The sequence below is a fragment of the Nelumbo nucifera genome, chromosome 5 (genome assembly GCF_055504915.1).
Source record: "Nelumbo nucifera cultivar China Antique chromosome 5, China Antique-T2T, whole genome shotgun sequence".
NCBI lineage: Eukaryota > Viridiplantae > Streptophyta > Magnoliopsida > Proteales > Nelumbonaceae > Nelumbo > Nelumbo nucifera.
In genome coordinates this window covers 30,142,655-30,161,388 of record NC_142653.1, presented here as the reverse complement: position 1 = coordinate 30,161,388, position 18,734 = coordinate 30,142,655, and the positions used below count along the sequence as shown (strand labels likewise).

Genomic DNA, 18,734 nt, shown 5'->3' with positions numbered 1-18,734 from the left:
GAGAATTTTACATCAATATCCCTTGTCAGCCACTTGAACTTCTTCTTTTCGTTGTTGTAGTTCCACAGTCCATTAATTTCTTCCTCCAGCCAGCCCACTACCACCTCAGATCTTTTAATCCATTGAAAATTCTCCCGTTTTTCTCTTCCCAAACAACCCAAACTTCTGCTGCCTTTGTAACTTGCCATAATATCCTCCCTCTTTTCTTTAGTTGCCTCAAGAAGTTAGTATCGGAAATGCCAACCACATCTTGAGGGGGAGCCCACCTACAACCAAAGTGATAACAGAAATACTCCCAAATACAGAGCACAAAAGGACAAGAAATTAACAAATGGGAAAGAGATTCACCACTAGCTCTACATAAAGCACAAATGAGGAGAAAGGCAGCAATTGGGCCTTCTTTATAGCAAATCACAAATATTAATCTTACCAAGGAAAGTTTCCCAACAAAAGGCTTGAATTTTAGGTGGGACAGGCTTACATCAAATCTCTTTAACTAGGCAATCTACCCCTACAGAAGCAGGCAAAATGAGGTTTCTAAAAAGAGAAGAACAAGTGAAAAGATCATCAAGGGAGGCTGACCAGACTCTAGTATCCTCAAGCTTATCATCCAGAAAAACTGTCTCCAAGAGTCCAAGTAGATTGATAAGAGAGGTACACTCATTTTCCCTAAGGCCCCCTTCTGAATCCTAAGTCCCAACTTAGACCTTGGGAAGATCTTCCCAATCTGGAGACAGTTTCACCTTTTAGAGTTGAGAGGGCAAGGAGCTCAGAGAATTGTGTTTTAAGTGGTGTACCCCCTAACCAAAGGTCTTCCCAAAAGCATATTTTGTTCCCCTTTTCCACATCAAGGCAAATGAAGTTACAAAATGTTGGGTATACCTCATGAATGGCTTTCCAAGGACAAGCTGAGGTTGCAAAGGAGGCTACATCAACACCCCAACCACTTTCTTCCACCCCATGAATGCTTTTAATTACCTTATACCACATTTCAGATGAGAATCTCCACAACCACTTAACCTAGTAAGGGAATGTTTCTAAGGGTTAAGTTCCCTAATCCTAGGCCCCCTTTTTCTTTGGGTTTATGGACTTGTTCCCACTTAACTAGATGAATTTTTCCTTCTCCCAGATCCCACAAGAAATCCCTCATACTCGTATACTTCTCAAGCTGTCTTGCAATTCTAGCTGGGATACGAAAGGTGGACAAGAAGTAGGTAGGGAGGTTTTTCAAAGTTGCTTTGATTAGGGTTATTCTACTTCCTAGAGAGAGAATTCCTTTTCCACAAAGCTATCTTTTTTGCGAACTTCTCCGCTACCGGCTTTCAAAACCCATCTGATCTAGGATTTCCCTCAAGTGGTAGGCCTAGGTAATCTAAGGGTCAGTTCCTTACCTCACACCCCAATAACTCATCAAAACTAAAGATGCCCCCTTCTTCCATATTGACACCAACTAATCCACTTTTTCTCCAATTCACCCTTAGACTAGAAAAACACTCAAAATTGTCAATCAAACCCTTCAAGAAGGGGAGAGAAGTGAGCAAACAAATAAATAGGGTGGAGGGATTAGAGGCATGCCTTGGGGATGATGAAGATGAAGATCCTTTTGATTTGTGAATGAGCCTTTTAAGAAATGTTAAAAGTGTCAAATAAAATGCTTTTTGGTGGAAATGGTAATCCATTTCCCTTCACAGAATTATTGGATGGGTAACCTAGCTGGGTGCCAACAGGTGAGGTGATCACTACTCTTTAGTTATGCTTCGTGCTCAATGTCATTGTTGGAAATGGTTTGGAATAGTTCCAGGTTATGGATCATTTTAAAAGTTGCTTTCTGCTACCTTCTTTTTGCTTTTTATAGGATCATCTGGCACTTTTCATATAATATAATCAAGTTGGTGAGGATTCTAACTTATTCTTGCCTTTTATGCTTCAAAATAGGTAAATGCAAGAGTTAGATTCAAGTCGGAATCCAAAGAACTTCCTTTACTGGAAGAGGAGATGGAGTTGAATGAAGAATATGCGGACTCAGCTGCTGGAATTGATGGTTCATCCAACACCTCAGAAAGCTTGTATGCTGAAAAGCATGAAACCTCCAGTGTACATGAAATGGATAGCCTCAAAAGTACAATGTCTGGTGATTTATGTGGAATTCCCTTTAGTCAAAGCCCTCAACCTGAGAAAGGAGACCTGTCTGACAATCGGCACTTGGCACAGGGAAGCAGTGATTGGGTTCATGGATGGAGCTCAGACTATTCTATGGATAATGACTTGGCAAATGCCTATGAAGAAAATAACAGACTGAGAGGAAATTTAGAGGTGGCCGAGTCTTCTATATTAGAGTTTAAGCTGGAAGTAAACTCTTTACAAAGTCATGCCAATGAATTAGGTGCTGAAACACAAAAGTTTGCCCAGCAACTTGCTGCTGAGATTGCTTCAGGAGAAGAGTTGGCCAAAGAAGTTTCCATACTGAAGTTGGAGTGTATGAAGTTCAAGGATGACTTTGAACATCTAAAACATTCTAGACTACATCCTCATTTTAACAGGACGGAAATTACTGAAAAAGACTGGAAGCACTTATTTCAGGATATGCAGATCAGATGGCTTCAGGGTCTCTTGGTTATGGAGGATAAAGTAAGGGAAGTTCAAAACAAGGCATGCCTCAAATATCATGACAGGGACTTCGAGTTTCTTCACCCAGACTTAGAGGCATTGCAATGCATTTTGCAGGACCTCAGACAAGGAACAACAGAAGTAATCTCTGTACTAAATACAGTACCGGGGGAAAGAGCTGATGTAAACGAGATTGGAGCAGTGAGCATACAGACACATGAACAACCTGTTCCTGGAGACAAGATGGACAGCTTTGATGTAGATAAGTATCATCCTGGGGGTATACCTTCTTCCTTAAGCAGGACAATGGAGTTGTGTGAGGAATGTGACCCCATTGAGTCTACCAATGTGTTGAAAGACAAAATTTGTGAGCTTCTTAGAGAGTTGGAAGAATCCAAAGCTGAAAGGGAAAGCCTTACAAGAAAAATGGATCAGATGGAGTGCTACTATGAAGCTTTAGTCCAGGAGCTCGAGGAAAGTCAAAAGCAGAAGCTGGGAGAGCTGCAGAGCCTCAGAAATGACCATGCCAATTGCCTCTACACAATTTCTTCTTGCAAAGCTCAGATGGAAGCAATGCACCAAGATATGAATGATCAGTTCTTAAGGTCTTCTGAGGACAAGCGTAATTTAGAGTCTCTGAATGAGGAACTTGAGAGAAGGGCTATTGCCGCAGAAACAGCACTGAAAAAAGCTCGCTGGAGTTATTCTATTGCAGTGGATCAATTGCAGAAGGACCTTGAACTGCTTTCTTTCCAAGTCTTGTCTATGTTTGAGACAAATGAGAAGCTCATTAGTCAAGCTTTTGCAGAATCTTCACAACCATGTTTTGAGGAGGTCTTGAAGACAGTGGACCAAGACAATGCCTTAGAGAAGTACAAAATAAGTGTGCAAGGAAGCCAAGCAGTGGCTTATGTATCTCAGAAAATGGAGAAAGAATTGGCTTCATGTCAGGTTCTTCCACTTCCGAAAGTTCTGGCAGACAGGAAGAGTTTGGAGTCAAATGCTGATATAATTGCAGAAGTAAAGAGAAGCTCAGATACTTTGGATTCATTCAGTTGTTCCAAGGTTGAATTTCCCGAGACCAAGCTGGACTTTCAGGAATCTTGTGCTGCTGAACTTTTACAGTGCCAGAACCAGAATTTAGAGCTAAACAAACAACTTTTAGGTGAAGAGATTCTTTTCAAGGACTTAAAGAGATCACTTCACTTGCAAGAAGAGCTTTATTGGAAGGCTGAAGCTGAACTTTGTGAAATGCATGTTGCCAACATACATTTGGATGTCTACTCAAAAGTTCTGCAAGAAGCATTGCACGAAGCATGCAGCGGCATTACACTCATGGAAGAGAGGATGGATACATTAGAGCAACAGCTTGAGCAATCAACTCAATCAAAGGAATTGCTAATGCTTAGGTTACAGAGTGCATTGGATGATGTAGAATCATTGAATGAGTGCAAATCTAAATGCATTGCTAAGTATAATGACTTGGCATTGCAAAATCAAATCCTGGAAGAAAAATTGGAGTCTGTTTCCAATGAGAACTGTCTTCTTTCTGAAAAGACTGCAGAATTTGAAAATCTAATGATGGAATGCAGAGAATACAAGAACAAATATATCACTTGTTCTGCGGAAAAAACAGAACTTGCAAATTTATTGAAGCAGGAAACTCTGGAGAAGTATTATCTTCAAGATGAAGTTGGCTGTGTGCATGAAGAGTTGAAAACCATCAAATCCAAATTTGAAAAGCAGGCCTCTGAGAGAGACAGTCTAGAGAGAACTGTCAATGCTTTGCAAGATAAACTGGGAGGTTTGATGTTAACCATGTTATCTTACTATGAGCAGATTAATGGACAGGCTGTTCCAGGTAAAACACTGCAACAGGACCTGGAGAACAAGGATTTTGTGAGTATCATCTTGCATTTGGAACAGCTTCAGAAGAAAGCATGTGAAACAACTCTTCAGCTGAGCCGAGAGAAGAAGCATGTGGAGGAAGAAAGAGACATTGCTCATGAGTCACTATGCAGCAAAGATTCAGAAATCCTGATCATGAGACAAAAGTTTGAATCTGATGTACAAGACATGGTGAAGAAACTAGATTTGTCCAATCTCCATGTTGAAAAGCTTCAGCTTCAGCTTGAAGATCTTGATTATAAACTCAAGGATAGTTTAGGAGCTGAAGAAAAATATGCAGAGCATAACAAAGAACTCTTATCTAAAATTTCAGATTTGGAAATTCAGCTGGAACATGTTACTACTGAAAACAGGAATCTTGTGGCAAATATTCATCAGCTCAGTTTAGAGAAGAAAGATTTGGAGGAGGAAAAAACCATTGTTCAAGGGTCATTAGCCAGTAAAGAGTTGGATATTATGGTTGTGAAAAAGAAGTATGATTCTGACATACAAGACATGGTGTTGAAACTACAGTTGTCCAATGCCCAGGTGGAACAACTTCAGCTTGAACTTGAAGATACTGCCAACAAACTCAAGGTTAGTTCAGAAGCTGAAGAAAAATATTCAGAGCAGAACAAAGGACTCATGTCAAAGGTTGCAAATTTAGAAACTCGGCTAGAACATGCCACAACTGAAAATCAGTGTCTTGAAACAAAGGTTCTTCAGCTAATCCAAGAGAAGAAGGTTGCAGAGGAAGAAAGAGACATTGCTCGAGGGTCATTGAACGACAAAGACACAGTAATTCTGATTATGAGACAGAAGTTTGAGTCTGAAATACATGACATGATGCTGAAGTTACAATTATCCAATGCCCTTGTGGAAAAGGTTCAGGTTGAACTTGATCATGCTACCCGAAAACTCGGGATTAGTTTGGAGGCTGAAGAAAAATATGCAGACCAGAGCAATGAACTCTTATCAAAGATTGCAAATTTGGAAATTCAACTGGAACAATGTACTACTGAAAACAGGAATCTGGCAACAAAGATTCTGCAGCTCAGCCAAGAGAAGAAGGATGCAGAAGAAGAGAGAGACAGCATTCGAGGCTCACTAGGCTGCAAAGATTCAGAAATTCTGATCATGAAACAGAAGTTCGAATCTGGTTTACAGGACATAGTGATGAAACTAGATTTGTCCAATGGCCATGTTGAAAAGCTTCAGCTTGAACTAGAAGAAATTGCTAATAAACTCCAGCTTAGTTCAGGAGCTGAAGAAAAATATGCAGAGCAGAACAGAGAACTACTGTCAAAATTTTCAGATTTGGAAATCCAGATAGAACATGTTGCTACTGAAAATGAGAATTTTGCAACCAAGATCCTGGAATTTGGGAGTGGCACAGAATCTGAAATTTTGATCATGAAACAAAAGCTTGAAGATGATGTGCAAGACATGATGACTAAACTAGGCTTGTCTAATGCACATGCAGAGAAGCTTCAGCTAGCACTTGAAGATATTTCCAACATGTTCATGGTTAGTTTAGAAGCTAATGAAAAATATGCAGAGCAGAATGGAGAGCTGCTATCAAAGTTTACAACAATGGAAGCTGAGCTGCAACAAGTTATTACAGAATACAACAGCCTTCTTCAAAGGATCTTAGCCTTGGAAAGCATAAATGAGGAACTTGAAAGAACTAAATTGGATATTGCTGAACATACACAAGAAAACCAAGATTTGATCCTATCTTTACAGTCTAGCAATGAGGAATCTGTGAAGCTGGCTGTTGAGCTTAGTAGCTTAAAAGAAAGTTTAAGGTGTGTAAAAGATGAATTACACTCTGAGAGAGGCCTCAGAGAAGAGCTACAGGGTACAGTTACAAATTTTACATCCCAGTTGAATCAGAACCGTGACCAGTTACTCTCTTTTAATAAACAGAAAGCTGAACTGGACCAACTCAAGCAACTAGTATCAGATCTGGAAATAGAAAAATCAAGAATCTACTATAATCTGTTGAACAGTGAGGAGTGCCTAAGAAAGGCCGACAAAGATGCTTCATCGCTTCAACTCCAAATTAGAGATCTGGAAACTGACTTGACAGAAGTGCATGAACATTTATTAGCTGCAAATATCGAGGCCATTTTTACAAGAAATCAGTTCCAGACTAGGATGCAGGAGCTTGTTCAGCAACTTCTGTCTTTGGATGGTTGCCATAGAGAACTCCTTATGAAGCATCTTGATGTCCTAACTGCCCTCAATGGACGTGTTGCTAGTGAAGCACAGTTTGTTGAGGAAAATGCAAGATTGTTGACAACTGTCAATTTACTGAAATCTGAGCTGGAAGCCTCTGCTGCTGAGAAAAAAACCCTAAGGGATGAAAAGGAAGCTATGTTAATTGAACTTGAGAAGAACAAGACTGAGGCAGCAACTGCAGAAATGGAGGCTGTTGAAGATAAGCACTGCCATATGCTTGAGGTTGAACAATATAAGCACATGCTGGTAAGTTCTGAAGAAGAGATTGATAATCTTAGGACCTCCAAGTGTGAACTGGAAATTGCAGTTATAGTGCTTAGAGCCAAATTAGACGAGCAACATGGTCAGATGTCCTTGCTCAAGGAATATGGTGATGAACTGATGATGCTACGGAACAAGTGCAATGAGCTTGTTCACAAGCTCTCTGAACAGATTTTGAAGACAGAAGAATTCAAGAACCTATCAATGTATTTGAAGGAACTCAAAGACCAGGCTGATGCTGAGTCTCTCCAGGCTTGTGAAAAGAGAGAAACTGAAGAATCTTCTTCTACTGCTGGGCAAGAGTCTCTGAGAATTGCTTTTATCAAAGAACAGTGTGAATCGGAGCTCCAGGAGCTAAGAAACCAGTTTGATGCTTCCAAAAAGTATGGGGAAGAGATGCTGCTGAAATTGCAAGATGCTCTTGATGAGGTAGAAAATCGGAAGAAAAGTGAAGCCTCTCACTTGAAAAGAAACGAAGAGCTGTCACTGAAGATCCTAGAATTGGAGACTGAGTTACAGGATGTACTGTCTGACAAACGAGAAAAGGTCAAGGCTTATGATAGAATGAAAGCTGAGTTGGAATGCTCATTAATAAGCCTTGACTGTTGCAAAGAAGAAAAAGAAAAGCTTGAAGCTTCTTTACAAGAATGCAACAAAGAAAGGACTAGAGTCGCTATTGAGCTTAGCTCAACAAAAGAACAGCTGGAAAATTTTCTCTCTTCCATAGAAGGAAATTTTCGATTGGGAGATCCGAGGCACATGACATCAAAGCAAGTTACAGAAGAGGATCAACAAGAAGCATTGGTTGCAAGTGTTGGGAGGGATGCGACAGACATGGTTTCTGCAAACGATGTAAGTAGGAACCAGTACCCTAAATCCTTGGACCAAGATAGTCTGTTCCCTTGTAAATGTGTAGAAGATGCTTCCATAGTTCTGAATGATGAAAGTAATCATTCCTGTGAGCATATGGAATCATCATCTGTTCAGGTAACAACCTGTTACTCAAAAGCATCATTTTTTTGTTTAGCTCCTTGGAAATGTTGTCAAACTTGGACTGCACATAAAACTAGAATTCACACTGGATCTTGGTTTTACCAGTTAACCAGATGATAGGCTTGTTCAAATGGTCATTTAATTGGGACCTGGAGAGAAATGTCATTGGTTCACTAGTTCAACCATCTGGTCTGTTCCAAGTCTTACAACACCGCTTCATGGTTGATTAATTGCCTTAGACACTTTGCAGAAAGACTGGAGGAACTGATTTTTTGTCTTGAGGAAGGTTAAATGTTTTATGCACCTTTATAAAAAAAGGTTTTGTGCATCTTTAAAATTATATACTGTTTTTAATATTTTAAATTTATTTACCTTATCTTTTATTGCTTTTCCTCTTTAACAAGTAAAAGAACATCTAAAGCATCTCCAAGCAGTATTGTACTGCTATATTACTGTGAAATATGGAAAACTGGTGAGCATGGCCCACATATGGAATTGCCAGGCTCAGTCCTTCAAAAGTAGAATGATCATTAAAGCACAATGGATTCCTAGAAGGTGAGGCACAAGGCCAAAAGGTATGGCACACACCTGAGCAAAGTGAGGTGCACAACCAATGAGAAAACTAGAAGAACACAAGACAGATCCAAGAGATGCAGTCCCCTTCTATCCAGGTTTGTTCTAGTGAGACATTTATCCAGAGACATAGCCCAAATCAGAAAGTTCACTTTCGAGGGAGGGGTAGGATTCCAAATTTTCTTGCTAGGAAAATCCGAAGACCTGATCTGCTCAGATTTGAAGCCATAGATCTCACTGAGAAACATCCTTCACCATTCCACTTCCAACACCACTCATCCTCCTTGCAATGTGCAATCTAAATTCCAAAAGAATGAAATCCTATTATCTCAATTGGTTAGAGCACTAAGTTATTAACATGAAGGTTGTACTTTGGTTTAAGTCCTAGTCCTACATAAGGTGAACTGTTTAAAGATACCTATTCAAATATCAGTTCAAGGTTAGTTCATTAAAATTTATCTAAAAGTTAGGTGAGGTACAACTCACAAGTTGAGCCTCACTTTTGAGCTTTGGAACACCTTTGAGGCACTTGTTGGACCCACTGTTGTCAGTACAGCCAGGGAGATCCTCTGGCCAACAACATCCAATCACATGATAGTGATTTTCCTGTTTGGAGACATTTTCTTGAACCATTTAATATGATGATAATGACTAAACCAATCTGGTTGACCCTTGGTGTACAATCTGTGTACCTAGGTTGCTACACCCACTTTAAGTGCACATATTAGCAATCTGGTGGTTTGTATCTCTACTCTCCTGTAACTCAAGTTATACTTCTCATTGGGAAATGTTTTGTTTTGTTTTGTTTGTTTGTTTGTTTTTTTTGTTTTTTTTTTTTTCTGAGTCTTTTGACATAGAAGTGCATATAATAGCCAGTGGGAAGTTGAAGCACAAAATCATTCTTCAGACGTGTATAAAATGCATTGCCTAAAAACAATGCCCGTCTTCCAAAAATTGACAAATTATATCTTGGCAATAAATCTGATTGAAATATGAGGAAGTAGAGAAGAGAAGGAAAGAAGAGAGAAAGGAGAAGGAAGAAAGAAAGAAGAAAAGGTTTGGAGCAATAGAACAGTGCTGGCGGCGCCGGCTTCTATTATATTATATAGGGCGGCAGAAATAAGAAGGGAAAAGACCCTTGTGCCCCTGCTGTAAGTGAGTACAATAACAGAAAATAAAAAAACGCTTTAACTAGCCAAACAGACCCTAACACAAATAACTAAATTATTTCAACATTATCCAATTATCAACTTAAGTCAACTTTTGCTAAAACAAATGTAGTCAACACTTATTGATTTATTAAAAAAAGCAAAAAAAGGGGGAAAGAAATAAGCATTTGATTGTTCATGAGAATTGAAGGGAATTCTAAGGTGATTGTGGGCTGGCTGTCAAATCCAGACTCAGTTGTTTGGAGTTATAGGGATCTCATAAAAAAAGTTAAATGTTTAACAAGGCACATAACATGTAGATATCAGTGAGTGGGTAGGGAGGCAAATGCCTTGGTTGATTATCTTGCTAAACAGGGGCCTACTAGGGACCATTTATTTTGGGTAGCATTGTAATTTTATTTCTGATCTCTTGTAATGTTTAGGGGAGGCTGCATCCCATGCCTTTCCAAGAGATTCTTGTAAAATCTTATTTCTCTTGATTAATGAAATCATTTTCAATTATCAAAACAAAAGATAGTTAAAATTTATGTTTATTTTTCTAGCAACTGTATCTGTTGGATATAATAATAGAACTAACTGCTCTATACCTGTTGAATAATTACTAATAGAAAAGCCTTATCGTAGCTGTTTCATTTCCATATTTCTTGATTCTTGTAGTTCTAGCTAGCAGTACTATCCTTTGAATTTTGCAACTTATGTTTTCTATAATCAAGGCCTACTTGCTTTTTCTTCGTATTACCCCAATTATTGTGGAGAGTCAAACCTTGTAGTAGTTTTCTTTATATTGTTTGCCTTCTTTGCAAGTATGTAGAAACATGATTTAATCATTCTTTCTTCATATAACATGAGTTTGCCCCCAGTAAAATTTATGTATGTTGCTGCTTAACAGGATTGCTCAAGAAGTGTAATTGGACTTTCAAGGAAAGTAATCATAAACCAAGAGGACCTGCTTCAAAATAATGTGAAGGGTTTGGTCATCATAAATGACCATTTCAAAGCCCAAAGCTTAAAATCTACCATGGATCTCCTACAGAAAGAGGTATCTTGCTTGGTGTTGTTGGGAAGGCAACAAGAGATGTTTTGTTTGAACCATTTTATTTCTAGGTTTCCTGCATATAATACAGGATAGTTTTTGAAGGGAGAAGAAACAATAATTTTCTTTGTTAGGTAGAGAAATCTGTCTTGACTGAAATTAAATCGACCAGCATTTTCTGATGGAGATGAAGTCTAAACCCATATTGTTTGCTTGCAGTTGGAAAAGATGAAGAATGAGAACTTGGCTCCTAATCCAGAAGATGAGGAGCATCATATTGAGGCAGGTTTTCAAGGGTTACAGAGAGACCTACTGCAATTACATAAGGTACTGACACCACCCACCCCTCATACTGCTCTCACTCCATGAGTGCTTCAATGAAACTTTTCATTAACTTTCCTTCCTTTTCCTCAGGTAAATGAACAATTAGGGACCATATTCCCTTTATATAATGAAATTTCTGGCAGTGGGAATGCATTAGAAAGAGTACTTGCATTAGAAATTGAGCTGGCTGAAGCATTTCAGGCAAAGAAGAAATCAAGCCTCCATTTTCAGAGGTAGGTAACCCCTACTGGTACTGGGGGAGGGGGGGGGGATGGGTTGCATAGCCGTATTTGACAATTTTGATGTTTTATGGCTTTACTTTCTCTGGTCAATTGAAAAATTGGCCATCAATGTTTCATTGTGAAAATCCTAGCTGGGTAAACTTGATTTTATGGGAATATGAAACATATTACTGGGACTCAAAACTTGCTGCAATGATAGGAGTGCTATATGGTCTTTTGCTGCAATGTTTCTGTGAGAAGATTAGATCAGTATTCCTTCTCACGTCTTGATTCAATGACCATTTCACTAATTGTTTAACATCATCTTGAAGCATGGTTTCAAAGCCTAAAAACCTCTTCAAGTGTATAATAAGAGCTCCTTTATTATTTCAATAGACAAAGCATGACATATTTCCCATTTCGGATGTTCAGCTCTTTCCTGAAACAACACAATGATGAGGAAGCCATATTCAAAAGCTTCAGAGATATCAACGAGCTTATCAAAGACATGCTGGAACTGAAGGGGAGGCATACAGCTGTGGAGACTGAGCTGAAAGAAATGCATGTCCGCTACTCTCAACTAAGCCTTAAGTTTGCGGAAGTGGAAGGAGAGAGACAGAAACTCTTGATGACCCTCAAGAACAGAGTTCCCAAGAAGACTTTGCAAATAAGTCATTCCACATCAGCTAGCACTGAGGACTGTCAGTAGCACCAGTTGTTGGTTGCCATATATACATCCCCTGCTGTCTTCAGTCCCCGAAGTCGCCCTCTTATTTGACAAAAGAGATCAACAGATCGACATCTTTTCTGAGTTAGGACACTGGTGCGCTTCCGAACTGAATTCCTGTAAATAGGTCATAGGGCTTGGTCTTAGTAGATGTCAAAGCGGAATTGCAATCCTAGTGTAAATAATAAATGCCTTATTCCAATTTCATGGTTGGCTACAAAAAAATCAGTGTAGAATCCCTGTAACACGCTTACCTATTCAATTCATACATCGGTGTGTAGTTTGTTGTATAGTAAACCAAATTCTTTCATTTATCTCAGTTTCTCTGGTGGTCCAGCTGACTTTGTAGGGGGAGCATTCTTCTTGATTTGACTTTGGCTCCACCAGAGCAGGGCTATCTTTTCTTGGGAAACCTCAGTTATTGCCATAGGTTCGGATTTAATCTTTAATTCAATTACTTGTGTAGTTATTTGGCTTTTCCCCAAGTAATGGAAATTCAACCTGCGAGTACAGGTTATATTTTCTTTTCGCACTATGTAGTATTCAGTATTCTACGTTCATGTCAAGTTGTCAACCATGCAAATTTGTTTTCTGGTGAAAATTGTCTACACAGATTGTTCCCCACCATACTGTTCCAGATGTATGGCGAAGGATTTGTTTTGCAATCTTAGAATATTGTTCTACCAAATCAAGGTTTACAGCTTAGACTTCGCGAGTATCTTATGACTTGTGAAATGAAAAATGCTGAAATGAGTTAACCATAGATTTTTCGGAAAATTACGGACAGGCCCAATGCAGATTTCTGAAGCTATAAACATTTCAAATATCAACCCCCCCCCCCCCCCCCACCCCCACTCTATACACCAATGCCCGCCCTTGAATTTGCATCAATTCTGAGCTGGCACCCACCCTAACTGTATTTTGGGCCTAAAAATTGTGACCCTGGGCTGAACTGTCATTCTCCCTAGATTTTTTAACCTGCCTCCCAATGGTCTGGGTGGCACACTTGGAACTGCTCCAGCCACCAGTTTCCGGGTTGATGATTTGACTGTCCGATTCGAATGGACGATCTGTTCTGATAAAAAATAAAACAAAATTAAAATAAAAATGGTCAAAATTGGTGAATGGGTTAAACGGTTTGATGGTTTGACTGCCTGGGTCAATGAGTCGTTGACCAAGTTTTTGTCTGGATAGTTCCCAGGTTGAAAGGTCTGACCATTTAGATCAACGGTAGTTAGAAAACATTGTGCTTAACAATGAACAACATACAAAATCAATAGTTATGCTTATCAAAGATTCAAAATAAAAACGCGAGCGATGAACATATTCTATAAATGGTGTGAATTGTCAGGAAAGAGTTACTGGTGTCTGGCCCTACCAAATCTTGTACTTGTACATTGTCAGGAAAGAGTTACTAGAGTCAGGTTGTTACGACTTACCAGTCAAAAATAATGCTTAGTGGTCTGCAGCTTCCCAAATATCAGTGCTAACTTCTTTCTACGATTGGGTTGGTACTTGGTACTTGGTACTTTGGTAGAAATCTAACGGTTGGGGATTAGAAGGCGTCCTGGGGACCTGCTTAAGGATTAGATAGTGTAACTATCAAATTAAGCAAACAAGTAAGATCATAACAGCCTTCCTATGAAGAGGATGTCTTTCAAATCGTCTCAACTTAAAAAAAGTCTCATTCCAACAATATGGGGTCGACTAAGGTTATGTAAATTCTGTTTTTGCCATTCGACTTTATCAAGAGCTAAATCTTCTGTGAAGTTGAACTTATTACCACCTGAACTCGTGTCCTTTTTTTATCTGGCCTTTGTTACAAAACCATAATCTTGCATCATGTAACAACTCATTCATGCAGTATGCGGTCTTTGGTGTACATCATGACTACGTCTTGTTCCCTCATTTATCACATATTAGTGACACCCTGGATTTCCACAAATCAATTAGGTGGCTTCAATGGTCAAATTTAAAGTGGTCTGGCATCCCTCTTATATGAACAGAGAAGGGTGTCCTCCAGCTAAAACAGTTTGATTTGGAGTTTTACCATTTGGGGTTAATGGGATTTGTTGAGACAGAAAATTCCCATAACGGTTTCTAAACATGGACCTACAATCCTTGATGAAATCAATATCTTCTGTCCCTATCTGAAAAGTTCCAACTATTTTACCCTTTGAAAGGACAGCTCATGCTGTCCACCTCTGAAGGTGAAGGACAACCCATTAAGACCATGTAATAAGGTAGCAATACTTCCAATATTTTTGTGATATGGCCTGCTTTTGATTCATTGCCATTTCCATCTGCATTTGCTATTTTACTCCCACAAAAGAGTCAGCATAAAATCCAAACAATTCTTGGGTTATAAATAAACTTAACTGATAAATTTTGAATGAACCATAATGACCATCTAGAAGTGATCAAAAAGTCATGCAAAGGAATTATTCATCAATCGATTAAAGGCAGCAACACCCCATCTTACAAAGAAGAAAAAATAAAAGAAAAACCATCAATGCTCTTTCTTCTGATTCCAGTAGTGTTCTTGTTCTTCTGTGCAGAGAGAATTGGCCCTGATTCTAATTTTCTGAAATCCCCCAATTCCTTTTTCTATCTGACAAACATGAAGGAATTGCGAAAGTAATTTCATACAAGAAAACCACAAGGTCATCACAGACCACAACTTAACAAACCAGACCTTCCAAGCCTAGAAGAGCCACTTTGACTACTGAAGAATGCAGTCTAGACCGTTCTGGAAACCCTTGGAAATGCATATGAAACCTACTTAAGATGAATTCACCCTGGTAATGACAGTCACAGGATTGAACATGAACACCTGTTCTTCTTTGGGGAATCAGCCATCAATTTTTCTGAGCCATGGAGAAAATCATGTTAATACTACAGAGATGTTGGATTGAGACTTGCATTCTGTGTATGACATCAGTGTTGGGTACATATCCAAATGCATTTGTTATTGAAAATGTGAACTCATTTCATGCTACTAGTATGTGCTAGTGTTTTCAATCTAATTACTAATTCTGAACCTTCTGTTTGATGTGCTAATACAAATCACTGAGATTGGATGGTCCAAAATCACCCAACATTAAAACATATCATTTATTCAGTAGCATTATCTTTTGTTTTTAAGTATTCAGTAGATTATCTGCTTACATAATTTCTAATCAATGTGACTGGAATGTTCAAATCATGCAATTTACAAAAACATTTTGAGAAGTCAAATTCTTCCTACAACTCTGTACAACTATCTGCTTGCCACAACTTTCTGTCTTTCCCCCTTAGTATTGATTATTTTTTTGTCTGTTTCAGAAAAAAAATAAATACCAAAAAGCACAAAAACTGGCTGGTCCAAAATCATCTGTTCAAATGTCTTGCAGTTATTCTACAATGTGACAAGTATTGCAGACTTATGCTGCATGTTCTACCAAGCATAAACCATTATGTTTCTAAAAAGATTAATAGTTTTCAAATCTTGGAAACAGCCTCGCTATATGTGCAGGGGTAAGGCTGCGTACATCTGTCCCTCTCCAGGTCCTGCATTGGAGGAGCCTTGTGCACTGGGCTGCCCATATAAAAGGGGTTGAATGCAAAGTCTTGGCTGTAAAAGAGCCAAAAACACAAATGAACAGATCGAAAAAAATTCCACCACCCGTTACAGTGAAACACTTGGAATCATTAAAAACAGTGAAACTGCCCAAAGTCATAAAGGGAATGCAGTTCGTATGTAGTTCTTGTAGCCCACATGCAGGTAATCTTATGTGGCAACTTCAGTAGAGCTCTGAAAACCATTCATATTAAACAATTTCAGACCAGGGCTCCCTCTTTTGTTTTCTTTCTTTTTCTGAGAACTTAAAATTTTCAATGATTAACACACAGAGGCATGATATGGCAGCCATATATGGTAGCATGTGGCCTGGGCAACAGCTCTGAACAAGACCAATCTAGGGCATCTATTAGAGAATAGACAGTCATTGTTGGTATCATTTTGCAATATGTCCAGAAAAGTGTCTTTGTGCAGTTCTATACCTATAGTGTATTAACAACTTTGCACCAATTGAACCTCCTATAAACCTCACAGTAAACAATGGGATAACTTGTGCAGTTCTACAGTTTTTGTTTATATAACAAGTAGTTCCTCTATACATTCTTCTTCCGTAAAAATATAGTCCTTTTTTGCATAGTTCTACACTTTACTTTTTATTTTCATCATTTATCCTCATGCTTTGAAGATCATGCCTTGTGCATCAGATCCTAATGTACACACATATTTTAAAAACATTGACCCATGCAACTATGCTAACATGAAAGGTAATGTATTTTGCCAAGTACCATTCTTCTTGTCTGATAAAGGAGGTCGCACAACAACATGCATAGTGATGACTCCTCCTGGAAGTTCACCAACTGGTACCCTGGATTCAGCAAGGGTCCTACTGTTTTCCAGTATCTTCCCCGCATTGATAAGCTTCACATCATTTATTGTCTTTGGCCCATTTTCTTTGTCTACAGAATAAGCACATACTTTAGTTAGAAGATAAAACCACCAAGTAAATGAAAAGGTGAGCACCATGGATGAATGTTGTAAACCATGGGACCAATTCAAGTCGTTATTTTATAAATGAGCAACAGAGAATTGAAAGTAATAAGACATTTTCTTTTCCTTGGACAGGATTACAAAAGGAAATAATGCTTAAACCTTGGGTAGGATGGAAAGAAAAACAAAGACAAAACAACTAATGAAGATTACTTCACCATCCATGCTTTTGTCTTACTACTCCAGTTCAGTTCCTTTTACTCTGAATCAGAATTCCTACTAAACGTAGAAGATGTCAAGAACCATAATCACCAAGTTATCCTGAACATTCAGGATCAGACATTTGAAGGTTTCACAAGTTCACAAAACTAGTCTATCTTCTGATATTCTTTTTTTTTCTATAAAATCAATCTACCAACTTCACAGAGTAAACTTTTAGATTAGATTATGAAGCATTTGAACATGGACAAGTGGAAGTTCATGCAGATAGCAGTTAAACATCTTGTGATAGGTTGAACTCATGCTAGTTCTAGTGATAGCATGGTGGAAACCAGATTTCCTACCAGATGAATTCAAATAGAAAACACTGCATTCTTAATCTAACAACACTTCATGAATCTGTTCAAGGAAAGCTAGCACCAAGAAAGGAGGTTGTGGTTTCAAATCCCAGGAGAGAGAGAGAGAGAAGTAAAAACAAGTAAGCAGACAATGAAAAGAGTTCAGATGGTTAAGCCCATCTTACCGACTTATTGACTTAACATCTAAAATGTAACTCAAGCAAGATTTTCTCAAGTCTGCTGGTTTCTTCATGATGCACGAAAGAACGTAATCAACCTATAGTTGTCAATTACATCTCAATGATGGTAGACATAGACTCATCTTATATTAAGAAATGAAAAGAGAACATACTTACCACCATTAGTAGGAGAGTTGAATAGTCCATCTTTGTGGAGAAACACTAAACGAGGTAAATTAATTTAGACAATACAAATAGACAACCATCAATTCCTTTTAGGCAGATATCAAAATTAAGGAGAAAACAAATCTTAAGTTCTTTCCAAGTGATGAACAAGAGAATCCTAATTACAAATATCTAAAAATTTGAAACCATGAATCAAATCATAGAGATCTCCAGTAAACAAAAAACACAGAAGACAATCATCTAAAAGTATTCAGACATGTTAAGATCCATGATTTATGAAAGTAAGAGGACGAAAAATGCCAAACCTTGAGGCCATTGAGCAAGTATGATTTCCTTCAGAGATCCTACAGTAGTAGAAGGATTGTACTTGTTGGGTCCAATGTCGGTGCCATCAAAAAGCCTGAATTTGAGTTCAATCAATTCGTCTGCAGCCATTCAAGAGCCCTTCAAAACAAAACGACTTAAATTTTCAGTTTTCCATGGTCATCACACCGAACAACCCAGTTATACTATAAACTCAGAGAATTTTCATCAGAAATCCTTTTCTATTACTTCTTCACTAGAGGACCCTTCTTCTCTTTACGTGCCAAACCAGACAGAACCCAGATCAAACCCGATGGAGCTCGCTGTTGCTACGATTCTGTTACCAATAAGCCTCACAGAAATTCATGAGACAAAGAACAAAAAGAGAAAGATCATTTGTTTAACAAGACTTTAGGTGAAGATCCTTATAGAAGCCTCTCCAAAGACTTCCCCTCAAGATTCTCATCGAAGACCCAGTTCTTCGATTGTTACAGAGAAGACCCAGCAAAACCCATTCAAGATCACCCTGAAACAAGAGATTTCCACTAAAGGACCATCAAGTAATGGAAACTTTTGAAGTATTACAGCTCGTTAAGAAACACCGATTGCAGATTTCCGGAAACCCAAGAAGAATCTGGCAATAATGAGGAGAAAAGTGATAATGAGCCACACTTTTGTCAGCTTAACGGGCGCATACACTTCCTTTTATTGCTGTAGGAAAAGGAACAAACCCAAACGGCAACTTTTCAGTTTTCAGGTTAGACTTTTTTTACTGCACCCCACCCCCTCCCCTGTTTATAAAATTATTGATTAAATGACACCATTTTATCTTTAATTTGAAGCATAAAAATACACTAAAAAAAGTTTGTATCAACTCAATAAATACAACGTTTAATCAGTAGACTTCTTCCAATCATTTATTCG

General features: G+C 38.5%; 2 protein-coding genes across 21 annotated transcripts in view; one reads left to right on the top strand and one right to left on the bottom strand.

The window, feature by feature from the left end:
• The window catches only part of LOC104600062 (uncharacterized), a 32,007-nt gene extending 19,440 nt beyond the window's left edge, over positions 1 to 12,567 (top strand). For 9 of the 17 annotated variants that reach the window (XM_088889011.1, XM_088889014.1, XM_088889007.1 and 6 more), the window contains 5 exons: positions 1,936 to 7,986; positions 10,624 to 10,773; positions 10,987 to 11,094; positions 11,182 to 11,324; positions 11,745 to 12,567. In XM_088889011.1, coding sequence (XP_088745137.1) covers positions 1,936 to 7,986; positions 10,624 to 10,773; positions 10,987 to 11,094; positions 11,182 to 11,324; positions 11,745 to 12,021 — 6,729 coding nt within the window. In that variant the 3' untranslated portion in view covers positions 12,022 to 12,567. The remainder of the gene's footprint in view (positions 1 to 1,935; positions 7,987 to 10,623; positions 10,774 to 10,986; positions 11,095 to 11,181; positions 11,325 to 11,744) is intronic. The other 8 variants (XM_010262872.3, XM_010262873.3, XM_088889017.1 and 5 more) reach the window with 3 other exon arrangements.
• A 1,832-nt stretch (positions 12,568 to 14,399) lies between these two features.
• Positions 14,400 to 18,716, bottom strand: LOC104600063 (membrane-anchored ubiquitin-fold protein 3-like). Of its 4 annotated transcripts, none has more exons than XM_010262879.3 (4): positions 18,060 to 18,716; positions 17,813 to 17,951; positions 16,384 to 16,554; positions 14,400 to 14,906 (listed from the first exon to the last, which is right to left on the bottom strand). In XM_010262879.3, the coding sequence occupies exons 2-4, from the start codon at positions 17,940 to 17,942 to the stop codon at positions 14,851 to 14,853; spliced, it is 357 nt and encodes a 118-aa protein (XP_010261181.1). In that variant the 5' UTR covers positions 17,943 to 17,951; positions 18,060 to 18,716; the 3' UTR covers positions 14,400 to 14,850. The 4 variants fall into 4 exon arrangements, with proteins under 4 accessions (XP_010261181.1, XP_019053746.1, XP_010261178.1 ...); XM_010262876.3 differs by lacking the exon at positions 14,400 to 14,906 and adding an exon at positions 14,914 to 15,652; XM_019198201.2 differs by having other exon boundaries at positions 17,813 to 18,520.
• Positions 18,717 to 18,734: the final 18 nt, after the last annotated feature.